Raw genomic sequence first — 18,619 nt, 5'->3', positions numbered from 1 at the left:
ACCTGCATGTATAGTGAATATGATCTGCAGCAAGTATTTATAATCCAGCCTCATGGAAAGTCAGCTGTTAACTCTACATCAGGCATGTGGATGAATTGTGTTTTCCATCTTAGGGCCTCGAGGAACTTTTTGTTTTCAATCAAAGCCCATCAAGGTGATTCTTCTGACTCTAATGCCGCACTGCTGACAACATCGGATTTAACACACAATAAGCATGCAAAGCTTTGGTACCTTAAGACAAACAGAAAAACGGTAGATTACAAAGTTCATATTGTATTTTTATGTGATTTCAGAAAGAGTCTGCGCACTGTTGTTCTCACCTTGCATGCACCCTTGTGTGTGTGTGTGTGTGTGTGTGTGTGTGTGTGTGAGAGGGAGAGACAGAGCGGGTGCAGGCTCTACATCTGCTGCTACTTCTACTGTCAATAAATTAGGAAAAGTTTGATTTAGAACATGTTTCTTTTTATTTACAAACTTCAAAAGAAAAAGAAAAAGAACAAATAAAGGATCTAAAAGTAATCCAAGGTCATACACATTATCCATCGATAAACTACACAAACAGGCTTTGAATAGAGCCAACCCTCCAAGACAGCAGCGTTTAATCTTCTCCTCGGCTAAAATGGAACAGGAGACAGCCGGTTTCGTCTCTGTCGATTTTTCATAAATAAATATGTAAATTCAAGTAGAAAGCTTTGAAATATAAATCAGTCAGCGCAGCGAAAGCCGTGCTGACGACCAAACAATTAAACAGTGAGGACACTCGCTCGCTGTCACAGGGATGACACAGATGGACATTTTTGATGATATGGTTATAAACAAAGATTAAAAAAAATTTTTAAAAAAAAATGGAAAGAGAAGCACTTGATATTAATTTATTTTCCACTGTTGTATGGTTGGACTATTTCAGTTCCTGACTCAATGCTTGTGAATAAGCGTTATTTACATGCAAAGAATGGCTCATATTGTTCAGAGTAAGTTCTTAGACTTTGTTGTCAAAGAACGTGTGAGCAGGCAGGACGATGGAGGAGTCTGAGCTCTTCAAGATAAGAAAAGTGTTTTTTATCCCAGCTCAGTATCACAGTAAATTATCCTCGTGTCCCTGCTGCCCTGTGTTTGGGGTTTTTCTCATAATCGAGAGATGATCAGAGTTGTCTTTAATGGGATTCAATGTTTACTTCTTAACTATGATTTTCTATTCATTTGCACAGTAACGCACTAATTAGTTGGTCCACATGCAAGTTCTGCACAAGTTCACATGCTCAGGTCGGATTGGCAGATCATCATTTTTCTTAAAAAACAGAAAATGTTACGATCCGTAGTAACAACAATAGTAAATATAACCATAAAAAAAAACCTTACAAACAAGATCAAAGAAAAAAAAAGCAACCAAAAGAGAGAACATTGTACAAAAATACAAATACAAATGAATAAATATGCACCGTCATAAATAAATAAATTTGGTAAATTCAAACATTGTAAAAAGATGAGAACAAAAAAATGAAACATAGGTAAACTAACAATTGTTGTATGCAGAAGAAATGGAAGTGAAAGAAAAAAGGAAACGCCCGATGTCTTTTAATGACGATGTTAAAAAAGATGTTTTGTTTTGAACACAAGAGCTGGTGCTTTTAAAAAAAAATTAAAAATCCCATGCTGAAGCCATTTAGGAGGAGAAGATTTACTACTGGAGAACAGTGCTGACCAGAGTGAAGAGTTTGTGTGATCTCGGGGGGAGGGGGGTGGTCGATGGAACAGCAGAACTACGGTCCATGGTGTGTCTAAAGGGAACTTGGTCGCTATGATGAAGCTTCCCCAGCTTCCCGCCGGTCTACAGACGTATACAGATTAAGTGTCTTTTACAGTGCAGTACAGAGTACAGTGTTACCTGTGAAGGTCTTACTGAGGGATGGATCATGGACTGTGAGGATGCTGTAGAGAGTGTGTGTTGCTGTGGTGGATATCATTGACATTATTTGGTCTTATAAGACACAATCCTCTTCCATGGAGGTTTCTGATGTGCTTCTGAATTTCTTGTTTGTTTGTTTTTTGGCAAAGCTACACCATCTCTCCAAAAAAAAAGAAGTTTGGTTTAACGATGACCTCTGTTCACAAAATGAGATGGGAAAGAGTAAATATAAAAACAAGAGTCGAGATGGAATCTTTGAGTTACCAAACTAGGTAAAGCAATTCTCTCTTTTTTTTTTTTTAACGATTCCTTTTGTGACCCTAAAGAAACACAACACACACATACAAACACAGTAACGACACGAGCGTAACCAAACACTCGGGATTGCGAGCTTAATTCGTCTGGGGTTGTACAAACACGTATATAGGCTTAAGTGAGTGTTTTGCATCGTTTTTTGTTTTTTTTTCTCCGCTAGGCTACAGTAAGACTGTGGGTGAGATTCAGAGAGCCGCGGTGAGCGCCTGTCTCTCTTTACCTATCCTCTCTCACAGTTAACATTCAGAAAGATGGAGGCAAAAAGGCATTTTCTGTTGGGGGGTTTTTTCCCCCCCTCCGCTACGAGGAGGAAACCTCACTAAAACACAGTTTTTTTTTTCTCATTTTCACCTGGCTGTCTTTTAGGCATTGGATTTTCTTTAAGAAGTTAAAGAGAATACATACATATAAAATACACACACACAATTACAGAAAAATCAGATCTTCCAACGTCTGATACCTAAACAGAAGAAGTCTTATTCGGAAAAAGGCCTGGTTGAAAGGCATTTGATTAAGCATACATTCGGTCATTAGAGTTTTAAGGTTTCAGTAATCGTCTTCAACCTCGTCCTCGACTGGCCTCAACTGCTTCTTTTTTTTTCTTTGTCTTACTTCGAGAGCGACTGTTCTGGCAGTGAGTTCAATAAAAATGCTTTCTAATAGTCCTGTCTGATCTTTTTTACTTTTTCTGATACCGTTTCAAGAATAATTCAGTAGCAATATTTGACGAATGACGAACAAAACCATTTCATTGACTGAGATTTCACAAACGTTACTACCAGCTACCTTCATTATCAAACCTTTCCCCCCCTTCATTATCAATTCACCCCTATTTTCATCTTTTTAATAAGCTGGGGAAAAAAAAGCAAAAGAGTCTCAACATCTAGCAAAGCTGCAGAACTAGAATCTCTAAAGCCAACAGTACAACTAGTGGCCATTTGTGGTCACTGCAGGTCCACACACTCAGCAGTAGTAAGTCCAGTGATTTGTATTTTTCGATGCTAGTATCAGACAAATACTTGGAAGACCAAAGTCCTCTGATTTTTCTTCTTCCCTCTGGAGTTTCCTTCTTCAGGTTTCATCTTCTGATGTTCAGCATAACAAAATGTGTCACTCTCTATTCAATCCCCATTCAGACTGGTTCTCCGAGGCAGAAGGACACACATTAGCATGGGCTCAGTTGTCATCCGTCCAGTTCTCTTTCTTTTTTTTTTGTCTGTTTCCCTCACCTTCTAGGCCACAGGCAATATGAAGCCTGCATCCTTGCAAATAGGATGTCGTCCTATCTTGCTGATTATTAAATCAAATCAAGCTTGCTCAAGAAATCACATAACTCATCTGTCACTGTCCGTCGACTTCAATCACATCATCGTCATCATCAGAGCTGCTGGGGCTGCTGACATTCCTACCATTCACCAGCACCGTGCCCCTTTTTCCCTCGGATCGTGCTGAAGGGGAGAAGGAGGAGGGAGAGGAGGAGGAGGAGCTGGAGGCGGTGGTGGGAGGGTACTGGGAAAGGAAGCTGGCTCCGGCTGGACCAGGAGTGGCAGCTGGACCCGGGAGGCCGCCTGGGAGCATGGACCCTGTGTAGAGACTCGCCAGAGACTGATTGTAGGACAGAGGGAATCCTGGTGGGAGCATCCCAGCCATGCCCGCCATGCTGGGGCTCAGCATGAACGGCGGAAGGACTCCTGGAACTGAAGATGCGGCTTTCATTGAAGCAGAGGCTGACAGCGATGAGGAAGAGGAGACGGCAGCAGCAGTGCTTGTCTTTGGGGAGGTGGAGGAGGTGGGGACCGCACTGGCTCCACCAAAGCCAAACAGATCTGGGTACATGCAACTGGGGTCCCCCAAATGACCGTTAGACTGCTGGAAGTAAGGCGAGCCTGTCCCCATGAAGAGTGGGTGCCCCAGCGAGCCGCCCAACATGGCTGGGTTGAGGCCTAGAGGAGGAAGGCCGTACCCCCCGGTGAAGGGAAAGCCTTGTGAGGCCAGAGGAGCCGAGGAGTGTTTGCCTGTAGGTGGCTGCTTACTGGGTCGCTCTTCCAGGGAAGGGGTGGAGGCTTTGCGCTTGCTGCCTGTACTCAGGTCTTGGGCTGCAGTGGCATCCATTTTGGGTTGGATTACATTGGTCACAGTGGCATCATGGTGGCTCATATTTCCCCTGGCAAAACTTCCCCCGCTGCTGCACTTAGTCTGGACTAATTTGGTAGAAGGCAGGCTGCTGTCTGCGGCATTCTCTGGTTTAGCTCCAGCCGTACCACCGGTGTAGCGCTGCAACTCGCTGATGATCTCTGGGCTGTCAGGTGATATTGGACGGGGCAAAGTCGTGGAGTTGACATGCTGCTTCCTGCCAGGTGACAGGCAACCATTGCTGCCATTGGTTGACACTTCCTCTGGTTGCGCCTTGGAAACTAAAAAGTAGAAACAAGGTGTTAAAGTGGAAAACAAATACAGCCCTTTGTTTGGGCAGGGATGGCTACATAGACTGAAAACAACTCTCCTCTGTGCTTTAGAAGAGTCAAGTCATAGCTGTAACATAAATCCTCTTACCTTTGGGTGCTGTACAAGTAACATCCTCAGCAGTTTTGGCCTTGTTAGCAGCTCTGATGGCAAAGATTCGACCATCTGACGTCCTGATATAAGTCCCTAAAACCAAAAATATGAAGATAAAGTACCATAATCATTTATCTTCTGACTGCAGTATCCATGAACTGATGCATTTCTAGGCTGACCAACTTAATGAAGTGTCATAAAAGTAAGGAAAAGCAGCGCTCTAATACAGCATCAACATGTAGATGTGTTGTTGTACCTTTTGTGCCTCTGATGACATGGATACTCTCTCCAGCGCTGATCGTCGTCTGGACATCTGTCGAGCTGTTGGTGCCTGGAATCACAATGTCTAACAGAGGGAGGAGGACACGTTTGATGAGTGCATATTTCTGAGTTTATTGACTGAATGAATGAGATATTCAGAGACTGAAACAAGAAGGTAGAGAAAGGTTCAGGAAATAAAAAAGTCTGCCTACCAGTAGTGGTGACAATCTTCTGTACAAAGACTCCAGCTTTCTGCAGGCAGTTGACGGGGAAACCTCCGAGGCTGGATCCTGAAGAATCATGACTTGGCGCAGAGCCTGCGGTCGCCTGGCGGGGCGTCATGGGAACTGGAGTTGACTGGACAGGCCGGGCACTGGCCACTGGTTTCTCTTCAGCACGATTAGGCGGGCGCCTGAGTAGAGAGTTTATTTCATTATTAGTTCTTGACGAAACCATGATTAGTTGCTCGAAACAGTTTGAATCAGTTCTGTATGGAATCTTTAAAAAAATGTTTTAAGTTGCTAACCAGTTCCTCTGACTGAAGGCGGGGATGTTGGTGAGGCTCTGGTCGCTGGCAGGATAGTAGTGAGCGTAAGAAGGACGAGTGTATGGCACAGAAGCCCTCTTTTCCATTTCATAGCCCTTCTTCGCTGCTTTCTTCTCGGCTTTGCTCAGCTTCAGCTCCCTGCGGTCCATCAGCAGGGACTCGTGAGGGAATGGTTGCTGAACGGGAGGAGGAGGAGGAGTCGATTAAACACATGAAAAAATACCAAATGAGATTATTGCCCTTCGAAAGCAGCTTCAAATCATGAAAGTTCAGGTTTTGGTATGAGAGTTTAGGATGGAGAAAATCCACAAATCCTGCAGGTTTCATAATGAAGTGACTCAGCAGCGTTCAAGCTCACAAACAGCAAGAGCTTTCAGAAACCGTGTTTCAAATATTAAGCAGAGAGTAATTCCAGCTGCTGTTCATAGTTTTCACCACAGATACAGTGTGCAAGTAGATTAAGGGGGTTACAGTAATGTTTGACTACTTCAGTCAAACATTCATAGCCTGTAATGTGAGTTATTAATAAGCAGTGAGATCGCTTTTAGAGCTGGCTTAGAATGAGTCTTCAGCAAATTCTCGGCCTCAGAAGATCTCAATAAAACCTGTATTACAGGCTGTTATCGCACCTATGGAAACATCAACACATGCTCTACTTTTAAACACCTCTGGGGGGGGGGCACACAATGACACTGTCTTTAAAAGTCTCATCTCTCTATCTACCTTAGTTATCAGGTTAGGATAGATGTGCAGTGCCTTCTTCAGGACGCTCTCGATGCTGTGGTGGGGCTTCAGCTGGACCAGCGAGGTGTCCGGCTCCTCCTCCACAAAGTGAAGGAGAGACTCCACTTCCCTCCTGGTGAAGGTCAGCACGGGGTTCAGGTCGTCCACCACCCGGTCTAAAGGAGCGAGGGAGAAAGGAAGAGAGGAGAAAAGGTTATTAAAGAAAGAAGGCTAATACTGCTTAAAGCACAAGTGGCCTTAATGTGTCTATCTAGACAGTCAGAGATTACAAAAAACTACTTGAGACAGTTTATTCAGTCAGACAAGAGCCTCTTGTGCAGAAGAAGTCTGGTGCTTTTTGGGAAGTCTGTGTGCTGAGTGTTCACATGGAGTAGTCTGGACTGATAAGTTTTATATGTGAATCAGTTTCTCTCATTGTTATCTTCCTGTTTTCCTTGATTTCTGCTTAGATTTTCAGGAAAAAATGTGCCAAAAAAGGAATCAAACTGATAGTGATATTGATAATTATGCATGTAATGTACATGTGCAGCATTTCACAAACTTGAACTATTAGATTTATTCTCCCCTATAAGGACATTTTAAGCTCATTGGAGCATTTCTTCCGACTCACCTGACATGCCCTGCTTGGAGATCTGTCGGTCGTAGATCTTCTTCTCCAGAGTGAAGTCACACACCAGCCGGTAGATATGACAGGGCTTCTTCTGACCGTAGCGGTAGACACGGCACACTGCCTGGGCGTCATGGCAAGGGTTCCAAGAGGCGTCAAAGACCACCACGCGGTTTGCACCAATCAGGTTTACACCCAGACAGCCAGCCCTATGACCCAGAGAAATCCACACGAATGTAAGTTTTTTTATTTTAATTGAATTGCGCAATCAAATCCTGACCTCATTTTCTTTACAACTATTTTATTCACATTGTACTTATTGTTGTGTGTTACCTTGTTGACAGCAGGAAAACCCATGCTGAGGTGTTTGCTGGATCGTTGAACTGGTTTATCAGCCTCTCTCTCTCTGAGGCGGTTGTACTTCCATCCAGTCCTGAAAGATAACACACAACCAAAGTCGGGTTAAAAAATGTTTTTTCAGTAGCAGGGATACTAGTTCATCTAACCTTCCTTTTCCTTCATCTTGTAGCTTAATTTTCATTCATGTATCACTATCACTTAATGTTGTCTATAAACTCCAGGATCATTTTCTGTTATCTGGAAAGAGTAACGACTTCACTATTGACACATTGTTGCTTTTATATTTAACTTCTTTATCTTCTTAGAATAAACATAAATGGATGACGGTAGTTTTAAAAAAAAACAATACTTGTGTGCTAAATAGGATAACCATGGACTTATTTTAAATCAATATCAATCAAACATCATCACACAAAGGTTGTTGAAAAATTCAGCTATCTTGTCCTGTATTGCAAGAAAAGTCTTTAAATCACACAAACAAGAGCTTTACAAAGGCTGTGAATTCCCTTCTGTTCCTATGGAGAACCATGTACCAACGTCTGGCTGTTTTCAAGAACTACCAGCAGGTGGCAGCACTCATTGTAGGTCAATGAGAGAATGCCTACTTCATAACCAAACCACTGTGCTTATGAACATCCCTGACCTGAATGATTGACATATTAACCATTATCACTCTTAAGGTGAGCAACTTCAACATTTAAAAATAGGTTTCCTCTAAACTGAGAACATACCATCTATATTTCTTTCTGTCAATGTGTCTTAAATAACTTTTCAACCTGTCTCCTCCTCCTTGTAAAGTCTCATTGTCATGTACTCTGTGGCCTTGATAGCAGTTTTTTAAATTTTTTTAGACGTTTTGAATGTTCAATATACTTAAAAAAAACACACACACAAAGAAAAGTATATTTAAGGATGTCTTACTGTAGTAGTTGAGATTGCGGACCCAGGTCTGGTTGGGTCTGTCTCTGCTGGTGGTGTTGGGTGATGGAGGCACCGGCCTCTTAGCCAGAAAGTCCTCGATCACAGTCAGTGTGGACAAACTTTGACTGCAGAGGGCAGACACAGCACATAGTTAATGACATTAATATAAAGCAAAGTAGAAGTATTTCATTTTGTTATATAAAAAGGGCGAATAAGCTACAAATAAATCATTGAGAACATTTTTGTATCTTCCTTTCAAAGCACTTATGTGTTACCTGAACACGAGGAGTTTGTCCCCCTTCCTGACGCTCTCCTCTATCAGGTGGAACAGAAGCACCATTTTGGCAGAGTTCTCCAGGAGGCCGGGCTTGTAATCACACATGATGTCCTTTGCCTATCCATGTGTAGAGAAAAAAAACTGTTAACAATCGACACAATCAATAACCACGTTCACTCTGATCAACTTTTCATTCACGGTTCAGCTGTTTAGACGGACTTAGAAGAAGTGGAGTTTGCTCTCTAGAAAAGAGAAGTCATGTTCAAAGCTGCAAACTCCAATGAGACACTCTTCAATAAAAAAAAAATACATTTCATGGATTTATTTGAAATAGCGCTGACATAACGTTGTGAGAAAGTATGAGCTAATGATCTCATGATGTGTACAACAAGCACATCATGCTGTACTGAGCATGAACACAAAAATGTGACCTATGTGACTGTTACTCTTCAGTCCCAATAGATTTTAAATGCTTCCATGTAAAAAATTCTTTAACCACACACTGCTGTGGACAACAAAATGAGGTCTCATAGAAACCCTAAATGCCAGGAGAAATGTTCCCTGCAAAGTTTAAAGGTCAGATAATATGTTCTTTGATCTAAGTTTGTAAGTCAGCCTTTCTCTGAACTGGATCACTACAGACAATTAAAGGAAGAATGTGTGACTTTTTGATCCAGTAGATGTTGCCCTTGAGCACCAGCATGAAACCAAAACAACCTTCTGTTTGGCCACACCTCCTCCATACTGAAGCCTCCGCTCTCCTCCAGTGACAAACCTCCAACCCTCCGCTACTTGCGTTCACAGGAAGTAGTCAAGAGCAAGCGGCGGACAAAATTGTCCTTGGCTCGAGCTGCAATTGCCTGTGACCTGCATTGTTGTATTAGCAGGCTAATGCTAGCACACTTAAGTTAGTTTGTAGCTTCTGATTGCATATCCATTTACACAGAAAGACCGTAATCCAAAACAAGTATGTGACATTCAAATAAGCAGTGATAATCTTATTCTTCTTCTCTCTAGTCCTTGACTCAAACAGCTTTTATACACAAAGGGAGGAGCCGGCCGTCCCGTCCATGTCAACATAATGTGAAAACGGCGCTGACAACAGTACAGCCAGAGGGACTCGCACTTCTCACGTTTAAATGTTGCACATTCTTCCTTTAAACTTAGTTTATTCATTTATTGTTATATCTCCTTATTTATATGGCATAAAGCCTTTCTAGAATCAAGAGAACATTCTGATCTGAATATCCTCTCATGTTGGGATCAAGGTAGAAGAGACTGGTGGTGTTCTATTAAAGCCACTGTTTGACTTTGTATCACTCACCCATTCATAAGTGATGACCTGATTGGCTTTCTCCTGCAGCTGATTGAGACTCAGTCCACCGATGGGGATGGGATTCTCTATGGGCTTGGACTTTTGATTGGGTGCTGTTGGACATTGGGCGGATCCCGTGGACGTGATGTCATCAAGGTCTAAGTCCTGGTCACTGGCCAGGTTTTCCTTTTGCAAGGCCTCGTACAGCACGTCTGGATGGTTCCAAATCTGAAGTATGACAAGAGATCCGCAGTGTAAAAAAACTCACTCAAAGTAAAAATGACTTCATTCAGCAAATATAATAAATATGAGGGTATTTATGTTGTTGCATGAGCAGATAGTAGCTTGAATAACTCATAGGAACTCATACAGAAAGGAATACATTTGAAGAAGTGATTTCAATGTCTATCCTCCAATGGCAGACATTATGACATAGATTTTCTCAAAGAAAAAACTGTATCAACTGCAATGATTAATGAAACTGATTGGGTGTTTCATTCCATACGACTCACCTTGCAGCAGACGCAGAAAGCCTTCAGCGGGTTGAGGCTGAGCCAGCCGGTGTTTCCTGCCTCTCTGAATCGGTTCATGAACTCGGTGTAGAGCGCCCTCTGGAGGGGAGACAGACGCACCAGGATCACATGTTCTTCTTTTGAGGGCAGCTGGTCCCTCAGAACGTCATGACCTCGTCTGGAAGGAAGGAGTCAATATTTCTTAAGTGCTATATCAACAGAAGGTCAGTAGAGACTCTGTAATCTCTCTCTAAGAGTTTAATGGAGGTCAGGTTTTTGTTTGTTTGGGCTTATAAGGCCTGCTGACTCACCTCTGTACGAAGCCCTCCAGCAGGCTGTGCAGGACGTGGCTCCTGTACCTCATCAGCTGGTCGTCCTGAGGCGTGCTGTCCACACACTGCCCGTTCAGAATGGGACGCTCAAACATGTTGCTGAACTCCTGCCGTGTACCTGACATACGTACAAGATGTGAAAAATGAAACTAGAACACCAACAGGAAAACACTGTTTCACATTTAAAGTAGACCTGCCAACATCTTTGCACATCCAGGGGGGTCATACCTAGGAAGTCTGGTCGGACAAAGTCGACCATGCACCAGTACTCGATCAGGTTGTTCTGGAGCGGATAGCCGGTGAGGACTACACGCCGTCTGGTCCGGATGTTCTTCAGGGCCTGTGACGTGCTGGCGTGGCAGTTCTTGATGCGATGGCCTTCGTCACAGATCACCACATCTGGACCGGGCCGAGCCAAGGCTCTTTCGACACCTGGAGGAGGGAGACACAAGCAGAAATATATTCACAAATATTCTACAGAGGTGCTTTCAGAACGAATAATATGTTCATCATTCCCTTTTCCACCCGACCCATCCTTCAACTGTCTCACCTTTGAGTAATTCCTGCTGCCTGTCCTCCTCGTCCAGGTCGATGACGACAGGTCCAGTTGCTTTCTTGCTCTTTCTCTTCCTCCCGGACACAAAGCTCTTCTTCATGGACAGGAGGCGGTACATCTCGTAGCCCATTAGCAGCACACCTCCGTCCCGCGTCCAGTCCTCCACCACCTTGGCCCTGGTCGTTGTGTTCCTGGAACAAGGTTGTAGCTATTGGTTAAGATTTGAAATCTCATTCCAATTGCACATGGGGAACATGACACACTTGTTCTCTTTGTGCGGTGTAACAACTCCACTTGGAGCCCCAGAGAAAATGCAGTCAGAAGTACAAAAGGCATTGCAAAGTAGCGGTACAGAGACTCTTAACCCCCCCTGCTTCCTTGATGTACAAGATGCACACAATGTCAAAAAAAAATCTTTGTTGCTCTCAGTGAGGGAATTAAATGTGATTTTCAGCAACTTCATGTTAAACTTAAAAGGAAGAGATTATTATGTAATCACAGTTCTGCAGATTATCTTTCATTTTCATTGTTTTTACGAGTTACATTGACAACATATATTTAACTGTACTGAGGCACAAAATGAGGTCAGTGTGTCACTTTGAGACACGGCTGTTTCACGGAATTACACACTCATCATGCAGCATTCCTTCCTTCCTCCCTGATCTCAAACACACACACACACACACACACACACACCCGCTTCTGAATGCAAGAGTCAGACATTCTTTCCAGCAGAAGCAGCTGCTGAAGAAGGGGATGATGGGGTGAAAGAAGAAGGGATGAGCCAGATGGCGATCAAATGCAGAGGTACATCATCAGAAGGTCAGTGCCATCATTTTCAGATGACAGACAGAGGGAACGTTTCTCCACAACTCTGTGTTACTGGAAGAGCATCAAGGCTTCTGAGATGATTTTACATTCACAAATGACCCTATTGCATATATGTTTGTGTGTGTTTACTTAAGATCTATAAATGCTTAGTTTTTATTGAATTAAAAAAAAGAAACCAACAGATTTCCTTCAACATTTACTGTCATGATACTGTTTGTTTTCTGTTGAATTCAATAAAGTAGGTGGTTGAGTGAAAACATCGAGGCTGTAAACAGAAAGACATGATGAGCGCTCTCTGTTGCTTACTTGTGTTCATCGTTGAGGATGTGAACCTTAAAGGCCCGGGGCGTCACCAGTTTAGGGTCTGTATCTGGAGGTAGAGCCTCTGGGGGAGGGACCCACATGTTGAACTCTGACAGCCAGTTCTGCAACGTGTTCACCTAAGAAGAGAATTCATAATTTTAAAAAATAATCTCCAGTCTCCATATTCACTTTGTTTATGCTTAAACGTAAATGGAACCAGCTGATTGACAGAAGCTTTAATTCTGACTAGTTTTTAGTTAGACATCAAAATACTGCACTTAGCAGCCGTTCAAATTAGTTGTTGTTAAAGGCTGTTATTTTCTGTAAAACAAATCTAAAGTGGTAAAAAAAAAAGCGAGAAAAAGATGATGACCAAAGTCAAAGTTGCATCAGCGAGTGCTTACAGGTACGATGGCGAGCACGGTGTGAGCTGTGGTGTGTCGGAACAGGACGTCGATGAAGGAGATGACTTGCAGTGTTTTGCCCAGGCCCATGCTGTGAGCGAGGATGCATCCGAACCCGCTGCTGTTGCTGAACCGCTCCACCGACTCCACCAGGTTGTCGTACAAAAAGCGGATTCCACCAACCTGAGGAGGAAAAAAAAAGAGATAGAGAGTGGGGGTGATTAATACAAAGTTGGAGTCATGGCAACAAGTAAAGGAAGCAGGAAGAATGAAGGAAGAATCGGTGGACAGAACTGAAGGTAAAGGTCAAACAAATACCTGGTGAGGTTTGACTGCTTGTGCCAACTGAGGCGACAGGAAAATGTCCTCCTCTTCAGCTGGATGGTTCCGGTTGACCAGCACTCTGCCGTCCGCGTCTGGTCGGTTGAGGGTGTCGTTGACGTGAGCGCCGCTCGGCTGCCTCTCTTCCTCCTCGTTGGTGGACTCACTGCTGATGTGGACAACTGTGTCGTCCTCGCTTGAGCTCAGATCGATCACATCTGCGTGGACAGAGGAGAAGGGTAAGGAGGCGGTTGATGGGGAAATATTTCATCCGAGGTTTCCAAAATGGGCATTGCACGTCTTGTTTTTCTGTTTGCAAATTCAGAAAACTCAATTTGACCGAGGACTGATATCTGTATTCAGTAGGGGTATTAACCTGAAGATGGTGGAAACTGTTTTATTTATTGTAGACTCACTTTGCTATTTCAATAGATTTCGCTCTTCTAAAAAACATGCTCCATTCAAATATCTCTGTAACAACTACATTTTACAAGGTCTTTTCAAAATAGATGAAAGATGATGCAACTGTGATTAAGAGGTTTGATTTGAAGTGCTCTCTGCCTCGATAAATTAAAGAGAAATAACACTGGAGGGAGAAAAGCAAAATAAAAATCCAATCAAGGTTTTTAAGACCATTCAGGAGGGATTTTTTTTTAATTCTTTGAGACACATGCATTTCAGAATTTATTTTCTTTAGTCTAATTAATGTTTTCAAAGTGATTTTGGACTTTCTAAAGAAGAACTTTAACTGTCTTAAAGGCTGTCACACAAAAAAACAAAAGAAAAGAAAATCTTGCACAACAGCAAAATAAAGGAAGCAAAAACTAAAATGTTGGTTTGCAGCTTCTCCCCTGATAACAATTACCACTTTTTATTGACCTTGAGACACATTTGTCTCAAGTGAAGCGACAAGACATACTCTGTTGTTTGTAAAACTTGTGCTGATAGTTAAAAATGTGCGTCATTCTGTGTGTGTGTGTGTGTGTGTGTGTGTGTGTGTGTGTGTGTGTGTGTGTGTGTGTGTATAAAGACTGAAATCCATATCTGATAAAAAGAACTTCAACGTCAACGGTATCAAGTGGTGAAAGTTACACAAGCTGGCAGTCTACGAGGGCATTACGGGAGGAGGAGAGGTGTGTGTCAGTATGTTACTGTGTGTGTGTGTGTGTGTGTGTGTGTGTGTGGAGAGAGAGAGAGAGAGAGAGAGAAAATGAGAGAGCTTATATAACTGCAGTGAATGGCTGGTTATACAAGTAGGATTAGAGTGGAGGGGGAGACTGGTTATGCAACCCCAACTAGAAATGTCACTGTGCCACTGCGAGTGTGTATGTGTGTGTTCCTTATGTGTGTGTGTTTGTGTGTGTGTGTGTGTGTGTGTTCTGGCTCATAACCAGGATTAGCCAGCTTTATTGCTCCACAGACCCGCTCTGATCTGCCCCACACACACTCTCCCCCTTTTCATGTCTCTTCCTCTCTCTGCCCTTTATTCCTTTTTTTTTCTCTCCCTTACCTTTGTCTTACTCAGCTTCCAAATCTACATATGCTCTGTGTTAGCTCATTTGTTCCCTCTCTCTATCTCTCTCCTTGGTGTGTGAGTGTGTGTGTGTGTGTATGTGTGTGTGTGTATGTGGTGCAGGTGTGTTCATCCTGTTTGAGTGGCTGTGTGGAAGTGTCTGTGCACTCGGGCAATAAGGGAACGGTACACGATGTACCCTGCGGAGGTTTTAAATGTTCTGATGCACATGGTGGCTAATCTACAAAAACTCCCCCTCCACTTTATAAGTAACCCCCCCCACCACCACCACATACACATACTCTTAACAGGAACTGAAGATGTTTTTGACCTCAGTAGATTAGAGACTTCTGTAATTGGATTTGAAACATTTGAAAACTGTGTTGTCTGTTCACCCTTTAAAGAATTTAAATAAATCTGCAGTCAGTGCCAGTGAACATTTTGTGATCACCACGTTCTTGAATTAAATTAAATGCAACTTCCTTAAAATGGTGTTTACTCGGACAACAGAAGAACATGAAATTCACAGAAGAAAACAAGCAAGACCCTGGTTGTTGTTTTTTTTTTTTACATTTGATCGCCCACAAATCATCCTCACCTCATCTTTTGAGAAGATTTCAGGTAAATAGCTGCCTGGTTGTCAGCTGTGTTTTGGCTTTTGTGTAAAAAACTTAAATCAAATTTGGTTGTGACTCGATTCAAGTTGATGAGTTGCCAATGTTTTCAGACCCCTGGGGTTAGAAAACAGAGTAGAACACAGTTTGTAATTGAATAACCTCATGGCTGTCATGAGGCTTTAAAGGCTGCTTTGCTTAATCTCTGGAGACTGAAGCTCCACAAGACACCGACCAGCTAACACAACTTTGGATCTCAACTTTGCATGCTCAGATGATCTGGGCCTGGTGCTCCAACTGGGCAGCTCGAATGTCAGAATTTAAGGACAGCTACATGGTGTGAAAAAGGCTTACAAACAGGTAGAATTATTTCAGGATAGATTTAAATCCAGGGGATTGTTTAAGGAGAATCTGTGTTTTAACGTCACTGGGATTTTGATTTAATTAAGAGCATCTTCAACTGCCAGGATTGAGTGTCCTTTTCACCCAATTCATTCTTGTGCTGCCAATTCAACATGGCATTTTCATCTTTAAATATACCCTCAATCTTTCCAGAAATGTCACGGCCAGGAAATGGTGATTTAATTACCCATAAATACAGTTTGAGGAAATGTGGTCTTCCATTTTTGATTCATGAATTCTGATAAATCTGAACCCTCCTGGACCAGTCACTAAGTTATTTAACCACCAAAGCGTATATCATTCCTGCATCCGTAATGATGATTGAATGGCCATTTCTTTATCAAAACAACGCAACCCACAGGTTTTAAATTCTATGTATTTAAGGGTTTCACCATAGACTGTGAATATAAATGGATGAAGCCTGAGAGACGTCAGCCATCTGTTGCAGGGGGCTCCGGAGGCTCATCGGCAGCAGCCGCCATGTTGGAAATGCTGTCTCAGTCGACCGAACGACAGGCTGAGAGCCGGAGCTGCGGCGGGGTTTAATGCTAACTACAAACCGCCCACCTGTCAATCATGTCAGCTATGCGCCTAACTATGGATATCACTTATCGTTTATAAAATCAAAACGTAAAGATTTCTTTTGTGCTGTAAAAGCGGCTTTTTTGGCTGTGGTGTGTATGTGACTGTATATGTTGCCGCTAAAGTAAATTATCTCAAAATTGAATCAACATCATGGAAAATCAGCATCAACACATTCTATTCAGTCCCACGTTGAAAAGTAGTAGATGTATTGTTCTACTGTATAGATCTACAAGTTGGACTCTTCCAAGTATTTGACATGTGACAGAGAACTCCTCACACGTTGTACCAAAGCTCACACTGTGCTGTTTAGGCATTTCAAGAATGAGCTTGTGGCTTATTTAAGGCTTACCTAGCTATGCGAACAGCTCCGAATACACAGCTGGAAGATGAGTCATAAATAAACTTCACAGCTCTGCGTCCCTATCTGCTTTCATGACCACCTCAGCCTTCTGACCCACTGGCCCACTTTCACGATTGAAGATCAAAGGTCAGCCGCTGCCAGAGATGTATGGGGTACATTTCAGGCAATTTAACATCTCAGTGACTGATACAAATACAGCTGGGTTACCCTCCAGGGGATTCTCTTTATTAAGCAGGGTTGTTGGATTCTTTGGAATTAGTTGGGAACATCTTATCTTTTCTATTTGTTTTGAAAATATATTTTTTAGGAGGCCTTTTTTATTAGAAAATGATGAAGAAGAAGAGTTTTGGGGTCATATTAAACTGACTATATGTGTGGGTGTGTGTGTGTGTGTCTCACCTGTTTTGTGTGTGCGTTCAGTGTTAGCAGATGTGGGTATGTTAGTCTTGCTGTCGTCCTCAATGCCGACTGTGCAGCTGGAGTCATCAAAACTGACAACCTCCTGTCCGGCAGACTTCACGTCTTTCTGTGATGCCGTTGATGCTGACGACACGTGCTTTGTTACATCATCTGGAGAGAAAGGAACGCAAGGGTTAAAAAAAAACAGGGAAGAAAGACAATAGAAGACAGAAGATAGGAAGAAATGAGGGGCATTAGGAAGGAAGATTCACAAAAGAATTGTGGACTTCACAATAAACTGGAAAAGGTGTCTCCTCCCTTTCCAGCACATCATCTGTAAGTGGACAGAATAGAGCTCTGTCAGCACAAGGCTGCTCCACATAGGACCATTGTGCACGAAAAAGGACAACTTTGTGTGCTTGTTTGTGTTGGGTATCATTACGCAATGTTCCTTGTGAATTGGACATAGAGATGAAGCAGATAGCAGGGGAATGAGGTGCAATTCATGGAGCACTTTCCGTTCTTAGGGAATTTGAGTTTGCAGGCAGTTGCTTGAAACACAGTTTCTGAATTATGAAAAATGTTTGATGGTTAGTTTTCATGGGTCAATGGGTGATAGAAATTTTTTAAAGGAAGACAGTTCTGGGGGGCTACATGTTCTCACCAGTTGTGTATTCAGGCAGCAGTGGTAAGGGGAAATCCTGTTTTCTCTGCTGCTCCAGACGCCGTCTCCTCTCTAACTCGTCCTGCTGGGCGACTTTGGTCACTGCCTCCAGCTGATGCTCCCTCAGTAACTTCCTGCACAGAGAAAATTTAAATAACATCAGTAAAATTCTAGTTTTTTTTACACACTGAAAAACTGCAAGAGCCTGCTTAAAACATCTGATGGACCATTTGTGACAGCTCTATGAAACAGTGCTTATCGCGTTTATTAGTATTATTTATATACTCATTTTGAATCACATTAGTCTTTTGTAATGAATGGTGTCACGATCAGTTAGCTACGAAACCACACAGTTCACCCGGCTTCTGCAGTTCTGAGGAGCTTTAGGTTTTGTTTTCAGATTTTAAAGAAGAAAAACTGTGATTAACCAAACTGGACAGGGTAGCCTAACGATAGACGTACGGAGCTATTGCTAACCCCTGAATGTGACATTACATTTAGCTGCTAAAAGGATCAGGTTATCTTTCCTCTCAAGTTGGTGGGAAAAACAAGCTCAAAAGTGGAGTGAATATTGTCCTTACATTCTCTTGTGGACATAAACATAGCTCCAAATTACTGCTAATGTGGCTAAGTGATTGATAGATGTGTAAACGTGTTAGCTAACACGCTAGCTAGAAAGACTAGCTTAGTTGGTATATCAGGGTTGTGTGTTTAAGTTTGGTCTTTTAGCTCTTCTGCCCCTGAATTGTCAAAATAATTAGTACAGTTTTAAGATATTTATTGTTTGAGAAATAAAATAAGGCCTATTATATAATCTTTAATTCAGGAATAAGATTAATACATCTTAGCTTTCATGCTAACTGTAGGCGTATGTATGTGTGTATTTGAACTTTTGTACAAAGAGAGTTGTATTGATTATTATGATTTAATTCTTAGAATTATTACCATTGTTATGTATTGTTATACAAGTTACTGTAGCGATGCTGTTATGTAAAAGCAGCAGCATATTTGAG

At 42.4% G+C, this 18,619-nt stretch overlaps 1 protein-coding gene and 1 long non-coding RNA gene across 3 annotated transcripts in view; both read right to left on the bottom strand.

Annotated features, from left to right (window-relative positions):
* Positions 1 to 18,619, bottom strand: part of LOC132989517 (uncharacterized) — a 216,555-nt gene that overhangs the window by 107,727 nt on the left and 90,209 nt on the right. The gene's annotated exons all lie outside the window — the stretch shown is intronic.
* The window catches only part of LOC132989172 (helicase ARIP4-like), a 75,626-nt gene continuing 57,447 nt past the window's right edge, over positions 441 to 18,619 (bottom strand). For both annotated transcript variants that reach the window (XM_061056588.1, XM_061056589.1), the window contains 20 exons: positions 17,607 to 17,740; positions 16,943 to 17,113; positions 13,066 to 13,286; positions 12,748 to 12,930; positions 12,347 to 12,480; positions 11,204 to 11,400; positions 10,882 to 11,085; positions 10,633 to 10,771; positions 10,322 to 10,499; positions 9,819 to 10,037; positions 8,493 to 8,611; positions 8,218 to 8,342; positions 7,270 to 7,369; positions 6,940 to 7,145; positions 6,309 to 6,484; positions 5,565 to 5,761; positions 5,251 to 5,450; positions 5,034 to 5,123; positions 4,775 to 4,870; positions 441 to 4,635 (listed from right to left, as the gene is read on the bottom strand). In XM_061056588.1, coding sequence (XP_060912571.1) covers positions 3,563 to 4,635; positions 4,775 to 4,870; positions 5,034 to 5,123; positions 5,251 to 5,450; positions 5,565 to 5,761; positions 6,309 to 6,484; positions 6,940 to 7,145; positions 7,270 to 7,369; positions 8,218 to 8,342; positions 8,493 to 8,611; positions 9,819 to 10,037; positions 10,322 to 10,499; positions 10,633 to 10,771; positions 10,882 to 11,085; positions 11,204 to 11,400; positions 12,347 to 12,480; positions 12,748 to 12,930; positions 13,066 to 13,286; positions 16,943 to 17,113; positions 17,607 to 17,740 — 4,162 coding nt within the window. In that variant the 3' untranslated portion in view covers positions 441 to 3,562. The remainder of the gene's footprint in view (positions 4,636 to 4,774; positions 4,871 to 5,033; positions 5,124 to 5,250; positions 5,451 to 5,564; positions 5,762 to 6,308; positions 6,485 to 6,939; positions 7,146 to 7,269; positions 7,370 to 8,217; positions 8,343 to 8,492; positions 8,612 to 9,818; positions 10,038 to 10,321; positions 10,500 to 10,632; positions 10,772 to 10,881; positions 11,086 to 11,203; positions 11,401 to 12,346; positions 12,481 to 12,747; positions 12,931 to 13,065; positions 13,287 to 16,942; positions 17,114 to 17,606; positions 17,741 to 18,619) is intronic.

Source organism: Labrus mixtus, chromosome 15 (assembly GCF_963584025.1).
Source record: "Labrus mixtus chromosome 15, fLabMix1.1, whole genome shotgun sequence".
NCBI classification, from domain to species: Eukaryota; Metazoa; Chordata; class Actinopteri; order Labriformes; family Labridae; genus Labrus; species Labrus mixtus.
This window is presented reverse-complemented; position numbering and strand designations above follow the sequence as displayed.